The sequence below is a fragment of the Castor canadensis genome, chromosome 17, assembly GCF_047511655.1.
Source record: "Castor canadensis chromosome 17, mCasCan1.hap1v2, whole genome shotgun sequence".
NCBI lineage: Eukaryota > Metazoa > Chordata > Mammalia > Rodentia > Castoridae > Castor > Castor canadensis.
The window spans coordinates 20068750-20077849 of NC_133402.1; the positions used below are offsets into that span (position 1 = coordinate 20068750).

At 49.6% G+C, this 9100-nt stretch overlaps 1 protein-coding gene across 2 annotated transcripts; it reads right to left on the bottom strand.

The window, feature by feature from the left end:
* Positions 1–497: 497 nt before the first annotated feature.
* On the bottom strand, positions 498–7774 carry Aqp8 (aquaporin 8). Of its 2 annotated transcripts, XM_074060454.1 has the most exons (7): positions 7649–7774; positions 7166–7296; positions 6788–7035; positions 5195–5321; positions 3520–3734; positions 1986–2120; positions 498–1097 (listed from the first exon to the last, which is right to left on the bottom strand). In XM_074060454.1, the coding sequence occupies exons 2-7, from the start codon at positions 7175–7177 to the stop codon at positions 1049–1051; spliced, it is 786 nt and encodes a 261-aa protein (XP_073916555.1). In that variant the 5' UTR covers positions 7178–7296; positions 7649–7774; the 3' UTR covers positions 498–1048. The 2 variants fall into 2 exon arrangements, with proteins under 2 accessions (XP_073916555.1, XP_020040249.2); XM_020184660.2 differs by lacking the exon at positions 7649–7774 and having other exon boundaries at positions 7166–7347.
* Positions 7775–9100: the final 1326 nt, after the last annotated feature.

Here is a 9100-nt window from a genome sequence, read left to right on the forward strand (position 1 = left end):
TTTTGTCTTTTTTTAATCCCTGCTTATTCATTCTAATCATATCTCCCACTTACATGCTGCTGTCTCTTCAGGCCTTAGCTATATGACTTGCTCAGAATTCTCCTTGCAAGGGAAGTTCTTCCAGGTTTTCCCCACCCCCACCATCATCCCAGCTGGATGCAATGCATGGACTGATCCATAACCCAGACAATACTGGGCACTCAGCCAGGTCCTGGACTCTGTGTAGGGCTTCCAATAGGGTTCTGAAGTCTGTGGTCTGGAATTGACTCGTGACTTAGAGTTCAAATGGACTCAGAGCTCCAGGTTGAGCTCCAAGGTGGGACTGGCTGAGTGGAGACAGGCTCTGAGTTGGACTACACTACAAGTACCTACATCAGTCCTGGAAGCCAGGTTCTCCTAGGCTTAGCCAAACTCTGGACAACTAAGTCCCCACCCCAGACTTGTACTTCCTCCCCAACAGTGCCCAATTTCTCAAATGAAAGGCAAGACAAAGGACATAGGAAAGGAAACACTATTTACTGCAAAGTAAGATTGGCAGCTTGGGAAGCAAGAAAGTGGTCAGGCTCCATAGGGCCCTCTATAACAGAGAAATAAAGGAAGAATTGAAGGAAAAACGAAGGAGGTGGGAGGGCTGGGAGTGCAGCTTAGTGGTAGAGCACTTGCCCAGCATGTGAGGCCCAGCACTGAAAATAAAAAGAAAGAAAAGAAGGGGAATGAGCTGATAAACATCAACAGCCACTTCTTCCACCTGTTTTTCTCTCCTGGGACCTTCCCTCTCAAGAAAAGTTCTTTTAATGTGCTGTCTCCATCTTTCTCTGACCAGTGCTGGCCACACATTCCCCAGGCAGAGGTGTCCTTACAAGCCTACAGGAATTTGAGAATCTGGAGTGTCCTTGGGACTTAGCAACATGCTGGCTATCTGAGAAGCCAGGCCCACCAGTGGCTCCCCTGGGCTCTGCCCCACAGGAGGTGTAGAAGCTGTCCTGTCCTCAGGCCAGGACTGGGCAGTTGAGGGCACCCAAGCAGTGGGGACTCCACCAGCAATGCTTCATCGGCCCTTCAGGATTAGGCGGGTTTTCCCATCTCCGATGAAGAACCTACAAAAAAGATGGCCCCATGAGGTCTTGGGCCTCTGGAGGAAAGGCTCAGCCTTTACCAGAGGTCTCCAGGCCCAGAATTTTCCAGAGAGGTGACTCCTGAGCCTCTCCAGACTCAGTAGTCCACATAGGTGGAGGGAGATGCTGTTTCCTCTTTGATTTCCAGCCCCTTCATTGAAGATGCTCACTGCATTCATTCTGAAGGCACCAGGCAGAAAATCACGCTTCTCCACTAAGCCACGGACTGGTTCTGAGGCCCTGGGCTGTGGTGACCAATGGTAAACAAATCTAGATGGGCCCATCTCAGTGCCTTTTCCCTCCCAGACAGGTGCATGGTGGCCCAGCTTGAACTAAGGTGGCTGCACCACCCGGAGCAGAAGGTGCAGGATAAGGAGAGAGCCCCAGGAGGAATGATAAAGCAGAATGGAAAGAGATTCTAGTGCTTTCTGCCTGGAATCCTTCTGAGGATGTCAACCTTGTTATCCCTTGCACAATCCTAGGGAGCACTGTGCTCCCTGTACTTTATGTGCATGGCATCTGGGGGCACCATGTCTGTGACTTTCCCATGTGGGTGGGCCCTGTGATTGTTTAACAGTCCCATGGGAAAATATTCCTCTGTTCAGGAAAGCTGACCTCAGGCCCTGCTCCAGGGCATAGCCAGTAAGATTTCCACCCCCCTTGACCTCAGTGATGAATGGGTTCAGTACCACCTGCTATTTCTCAATTGCAGAAGCCAATGAATTCCCCCATAGGAGGTGGACTTCTGTCCTTTGCAAGCAAAGGTCCTAGAGACAGCCCAATTCTTTCCCTTTATCCTCCTCCAAACCCAGCCCTCCAGCCCTGGCCTCTTGGAAAGATGTCACCAAGAACCTCATGTCATACTCCTACCTAATAAGCAGTCCTACAAGCAGGCCAGCCAGGAGTGGGCCTAGCCAGTAGATCCAGTGGAAGTCCCAGTGGCCAGCCATCACAGCAGGTCCAAAGGCACGAGCAGGGTTCATGCATGCTCCAGAGACCATACCCCTGCAAACAGGTACATGGTCATAGAGTCCCAGCCAGGCCCCACCTTGCTTCCAGCCTACATCCCCAACTGGTCCTAGGTCCCATCCAAAAACCTTCTCTAAACTTCTATATGAGGAGCTCCTGGGTGGATCCCAGAGGTGAAGAGGGCATGGCTCCTTCTTGGACATACAGTCTTCATTCCCCACATACCCTTACACAATGACCAAAAAGGACACCTGCTCAGTAAGTGACAGCAGGAAGAGAAAAGCCTATAAAACAAAGTCTAGCAGTGTCACACTCTGGAGTCAAGCTGACCCACTTTCAAAGCCCAGCCCTGGCAGTTTTGGCTCTGTAACCTTTGTTTAACCTCTATTTTTCCACTGGGATGAAAGTACCCAAACCATGGGTTGTGGACCAGAGTGAATGAAAAATGTACAGAGCCCACATCTCACACACAGTTAATGTGCAACGAATATTAACTAGAATCTAGCCGACCTAGATGAGGCTCTTTTGCACCACAAACTTGTGGCCTAGACTATCCCATAAGGGGACTGTTCCCAGGTGCCATTCTAGCTCTGGTGTCTGTAGCCTTATCCCATGCCCTGAGGTTGTGGTCCTAAAGGCCTCATCCTATGGGTGACCAGTGGCCAAAGGGGTGATTCAGCAGGCTAGTAAATGCACCACTTGCCACTAGGGGGCAGCAAAGCTTTGCCACAGGGATACTGGCATCCCCTCCCACCCCTAACCCCAGTCCAGGCTAGACTGTACCTCCCAAAAGGTGAGAGACTTGACCCCAGGGAAAAGCTAGACTTGGTTCTGGGCCAAAAGGAAAGGAAGGAGTTCGACACTAGAAGGGAGCCCCCTTGTTGCCTTCAACAGAAGTGGGTGCTTACCCTATGTCTGTCACCTTATTTGCCACTGCCCAAAGACCTTAAGTCACTTCTGTCTTCCCTTAGCCCCATTTTCCTTATCTGTAAAATGGGAGAAATAATCCCCAACCCAGCTTTTCCTCCTTACTCTCTCCCCAAGACTACCAAGAGGATCAATGGATATGCATGCTCTTCTAAGTCTGTGACTATCATCTGTAGGGATGGTTTACAGACTACAAAAACTGGAAACCACATAAAAACCAAGATTTCTGACTTGAATGAAGTGAGAAGAGTCACCCCAGACCCACACTCCTCACACAGACACAATGGGCTAGCATCTCCCAATACCACACTCCCCACCTCTCCCTGTTGCCAGCCCAAAGCCAGCCCACCATAACCCCCGCAGCACTTTTCTAGTCCTACTTAGCCACTGAGCTGTGAGTTCCTTGAACTGAGACCCTACCTCCAATACAAACAGACAAATAAAGCTATCCAAATTCCACTCTGGAGCTGAGCCTTGGCCCAGATCTGGGCGTGGAGAGGACACTTACCCTGCCAGGATATCCACAGTGACAGAGAAGCCGATGGAGAATGGGGCCAGAGTACCCCGTGTCTTCTCATTGATGGCGCCCATGCCCACGGCCAGTACCAACAATGTTGTCAGGATGATCTCTGCCCCCAGCGCCCCTGCAACCTGCCCCTGCTCTTGGACAGTCGCAAAGGCGGCCCCGGTCGCATTCCAGAACCTCTCCTCAGGACTCACTGCCTGTGGAAAGAATCCAAGCTGATCAGCCTCCCAAAGAACAGAGAGAATCTGGGATCTGGGTGGAAGGGGCCTAAAAGTGCAGGTCTGCCCTCGGTGAGGGCCGGGCTGCAGATAGACTTATCTGGGCCCGCCAGCATTTACTGTGATACTCTGTGGGAGATAAAGGACCTCTCTGAGCCTCACTTTGCTCATCTGGAAAAAGTGGCAGCTTCAGGCTTAACGGGTCTGAAGCTTATGTCTCCTAGATGAGACAATGCTCTTTGAGAAAAAGAATCCAAAAATACCATGCCCTACACACTTTAGAAACACATTTGACCAGGCAAATGCATTGCTAGGCCCCTGTAGGACCTGGGAAGGGGCCCATGTAAGGAGCTCAAGCTGAATGACCTACAGAGAAAATTAGCCTCCAGTTAGCACAGCACTAACTGAGGGAGAGGGAAGGGGGCGGGAGGGTAAAGGAGGAGGAGGAAGGGGAGGAGCACGGGAGGGAGGGAGTCCATGAAGACATAAAAATCTGTCTTAGGCTGGGAATGGAGTTCAGTAGCAGAATGCTTGCCTAGCATGCTAAAAGCTCCAGGTTCCCATCCCCAGGACTACCCCCACCGTCCCCCGGACCCAGACACACACAATCTGCAGCTAACAGGAAGAACTTGGTTGGATAGGAGGATTTTAAATGTAACTTGAGTACCAACTCCTATGGAGGGCAACTCAGTTTAAAGGCGGGCAAACTGATGAACACACAGGGGAGGTAACTCGGGAGTTTCTCAGGAATAACTGGATCCCATCAGTGCTTTGTGAGATACTCATAGGATGAGTGAACAAGTGAGGTGAGTAAGTAAGTGAAGAATGACTGGGCACTGGTGCCCACACCTGTAATCATACATAGGAAGCTGAGATCAGGAGAATTACAGTTCAAGGCCAGCCCAGGCATATAGTTCATGAGACCCCCATCTCCAAAATAATCAGAACGAAATGGACTGGAGGTGTGGCTCAAGCAGTAGAGCACCTGCTTTGCAAGAGTGAAGTCCTGAGCTCAAATCCCACTCCCTCAAAAAAAAAAAAAAAAGAAAGAAAGAAATGTGGGAGGCTGAGGCAGGAGGATCATGAGTTTGAGACCAGCCTGGCCTACATAGGGAATTCAAAGCCAGTCTGAACTGAGACCCTATCTCCAAAACAAACAAAACTTTCCAATTCCATTCCAAAGCCAGAAATGGGCTCAGGAAGAGAAATGCCAAGTCCTGGATTTGCCTCCTGGTCTGTCCAGAAAGGGCTATATCCAAATGTGGATGGAACAGGCTAGGTGTGGAGACCCTTGGAGTGTCCCCAACCCCAGTAGTAAACAGCCACCAATACTACCAGCAGAAACAAGCAGAGTCAGACATTCCTCACCCTACTCCACCTCCCCTCCAATAGCCTATCAGTGCTGAAGCCCCCACCCCACCTCCTTGCCCATCACCCACCTTGGCCAAGGCGGCCCCAATCAGGCCCCCGCACAGCTGGGAGATCCAGTAGGGAAAAAGCATCATCAGGTTGAGGCCTCCAACCAACGTGGCCATCAGTGACACCGCAGGGTTAAAGTGTCCACCACTGTAACCCACAGAGCAGAAGGAAGTCGTGAGGTCAAGATTCAGAGCTAGCCCCCAGGCTGTCCCCTGAGAAAATAAGTCCTAGCCAGTCTCCCTGGCTGGCCTGGCAGGGCCAGGATCAGTCCAAGCACCAACCCAATTGGAAATGCACCACCCCACTCCCATTTTCCCTGAGGTGGGGAGAGGGGAGAGGAGGAGCCAGAGAAGGAAGGAGGAGCCCCTAAGCCCAGACCCCAAGGGGGTCCCTAGAGGACAAAGGTGTAGGAAAACATCCCTGTGCTCCTTCATACTCCTCAGAGGTCACTCCAGCCCTCCAGATGTGGCCACACGTCAGACTGAGACGCCAGGCTCCAAACCAGTAGGAGAGAGAGATTGCAAAGACATAGTTTGTTAGTGCATGTACAGCACACAGCACTGTCTCTATAGCCTGTACTCAATCAATGTCAGCTCTTGTTGTTGTCCACATTTACACCAGTGCACACAGAGAGGCTCTGCAACTTGCCCTGGTCACCCAGCCAAGAAGTGACAAAGGTAGCATTCAACCCCAGACCCAACTGAAGGGAAGGAGCTCTCTTCCTTCCACCCACAGTCTCCTTGGACATTCAGAAAAATGTTAGAATTTCCACTCTGGTTTTCCCAAAAACAGTAATTCAGTTTCCTCACTCTGGCCTATTTTTTGAGTGAGAGTAAATACAGAACAACCATGTCCCAAATTGCTCTGCCGGAGATCCGGTGCAGGATGTCTCATTACCCTTGGATCTCCTGTGAGTGTTTCCACTTCCCCACCCCTTCCCCTCCCCCAGCCCCCTGCAGACACCTGTGGGAAAACAACCCACCCAGGTGGGTCCTTCTGCACTCCTCTGCTCTCCCTAACCCCCTACAAACAGCAGTCAACACTAATTAAGCACTTCATGTGTACCAAGCTCTTCATATCATTCAATGCTGGTGCCCTAAACCCCATGAGGCACTTGGAATAGGCACTGGAGCCAAAGAGCTTGGACTTGACTCCTGGCTCTGCCACCATCCAGCCCTATAACCTTGGACAGATGGCATAGCCTTTCTCTTTCACAGATGGAAGACAGGGACAATCACAGGATCTAACCCCACAAGATTATCACGAGATTAAATGATTGCTCTCTGAAAAGTGCTCAACATAGAACCTGGTACCTGGTTAGCAATATACATGCTTGTCTTGAAATATATTTGTTGTCTTGAAAAAATAGGTTTAAAAATGTACTAATATTCCCTGGGAACTTTGGCCTTAGAGAGTGACCTGTCCAAAGTCACAAAGCTCGTAGGTTATAGGGCTGGGAGATGACCCCAGGAGGTCTGACTCCCCACCCCACCCTCTTATCCACAGTGTCCCCCAAATTCCCAAGTCAGTCCCCAGGGTCTCTGCCCACACTTTCCTCCTCACCCCCAGTGCTCCAGGCAGGCACCAGGCTGCGTGCTTGGAGCTGGTCTCACCTGATGTTCCCCAGCGAGGCAATGATGAGCCCCAAGGCCAGCCCGTGAGCCAGGGCCGGCTGCAGCAGTCCAGTGTCAGACCCATTCTGGATGACTGATAGACACCCAATGAAGATGAACAGGGCAGAGCCCAGCATCTCCACCAGGCAGGGCTGCACAAACCGCTCGTACCAGGACACACGACTCCTGCCACCCATGCTGGGCTCCTTCATCTTGCCACTGCCCAATTCCGTGTCACACATCCGTACCTGCCGTAGGGAAAAGCAGAGGAAACACAAATAGAGGGAGAGCCCAGACAGAAGCCCCCAACCCTCAGCCTTGAAGTTACCCCCAGCCCCATTGCCCTGAGCTGGTTCCAAAGGCTCCAAGCAGACTCACCTCTCCAGGCATCTGTCAAGAATCAGCGAAGTCTCTTAGCACAGCTGTGGCCACTGCAACTGCTCCCAGCACACTCTTGGCTTAACTTGGGATGGGGACAGATCCGCTACAGGCTCTGCCCTTTTAAAGGACTGCAGAAGGTCACAGAAAGTGTCAGGGAAGCAGTAAAATCAGGAGGGAGGTGGCCCTGGGGCCCAGAAGAGGAAAATTTTTTTTATCTCAACAGGGCTGGGCAGGGGGGTGGGGGGTGGGGTCAAAGATTGCTGGGCTCTATGCCAGTGAGGGGAAAGGCACAGGCCTGGTTGCATCATCTGGGCTGCACAGTAGGAGTTGGACGGCCCAGCACCTCAGCTCCCCAAGTCCAAAGAAAATCAGCACATAGTCCCAAGGAGGGCCCCAGCGGGTGGGAACTGAGCACACAAAGTAACAGCAAATTTATATTCCATTTTTTGCCACAACTCAAAGGGTTGTGGAAAAACTCACCTGATGCAGGACCAAGTATATAAAGAACAATCACCCATTGAGCAAGGCAGCTGAGATGAGGTGGCACTGTCTGCTGTGGTAAAGCCTGTGGACTTTGGAAACAAGCTACCTGGACTTTTATTGATTTTTTTTTTTTTTTTTTTTGGTGCTAGGGCTCAAACAGTTAGGGACCTTACATGCTAAACACATGCTCTACCACTGAACTCCACCCCCAGCCCAGGCTGCCTGGATTTAAATCCCAGCTCTCTGGTGAACTAACCATGTGAACATGAGCATATTTTTTAACCTCTCTGTCCCTTCTGTAAATAGTAGTGATAAAAATGATGTCATAGAGTCCATTTATATGGAACTCAGGACAGTACTAGATACAAGGTAAACACCATACCAGTGTCCCTTAACTTAGAATACTACACCAATATTATGTGGCAGGTAAACACTAGTGTTCATTAGTTAGAATATAGTTAGGTCTCACTAATAGTTATTGAGCACTCCCAGATGCTAGGCCCTGGGCCAAGGGCCTTCTATGTGTCATCACAACAACCCTGTGAGCTATGCACTATTTTTACAGCCATCTTACAGAAGAGAATGTGAAGTCTCAAGAAGGTTGACACACCTCATGTGATTATAAAACTCATGGACTATCACAAAAGGACACTATGATTCCACCATATGTAAGGTACCTAGAACAGCCAAATTTATAAGCACAAAAAGTGGAATGGTGGTTCCCAGTACCTGGAGGAGAGGGATAGCAAAGAGGAGAAGCTAGTGTTTAAAGAGTACTGAGTTTTTATTGGGGAAGATGAAACATTCTGGAAGTGAATGATAGAGATGTGTGTAAAAACCTGGCTGGCAGAATGACTGAAGTTGTAGAGCGCCTGCCTAGCAAGTGTGAGGCCCTGTGTTCAAATCCCAGGTCTGCAAAAAAAAAATGAAAAAGAGACAGAGACATGGGTATAAAACAATGTGAATGGTTAAAATGGCTAATTTTATTTTAGCTTATGTATATTTTATCAATATTTGAAGGAAAAACCTTGTAAGCTAATCTATACTCTACTACTTTTCTAAGATGGATGGATGGATGGATAATGGATAGATGGAATTATGGGAGGAAGGAAGGAAGAGAGGAAGGGGTGAAAGAAGGTAGCATAGGTTTCCTCGAAATATTTCCAAAAATGTTTGTATAGCTGCTTTGAGCCCATTGCTGTTCTAACAGTCAGCTGAAGGTAAAACAATAAGCAAGAGCAGTAAGGATTCTGCTTTGTCCTGTAGCTTTTATCTGAGTGTCTGGATGTCTGGAGACAGACAGAGAAGCAATTTTAGAGACATAGGAGTTTAATGATCATTTCTACCACTTATAACAGCCCACTCAGCCACCCTGGGAGACAAGTCCTATTTCTCGTTAGCCCCCAACTCAGAAGGAATTGAAAGAATTTTCTCACAGTGGTTTAGATG

Coding starts and splice junctions, on each gene's coding strand:
- Aqp8 (XM_074060454.1), bottom strand. Junction 5,322..6,787: donor GCCTCGCTGGGGAACATCAG/GTGAGACCAGCT, acceptor TGTGGGTTACAG/TGGTGGACACTTTAACCCTG. Junction 3,735..5,194: donor TTGGGGCCGCCTTGGCCAAG/GTGGGTGATGGG, acceptor TTCTTTCCACAG/GCAGTGAGTCCTGAGGAGAG.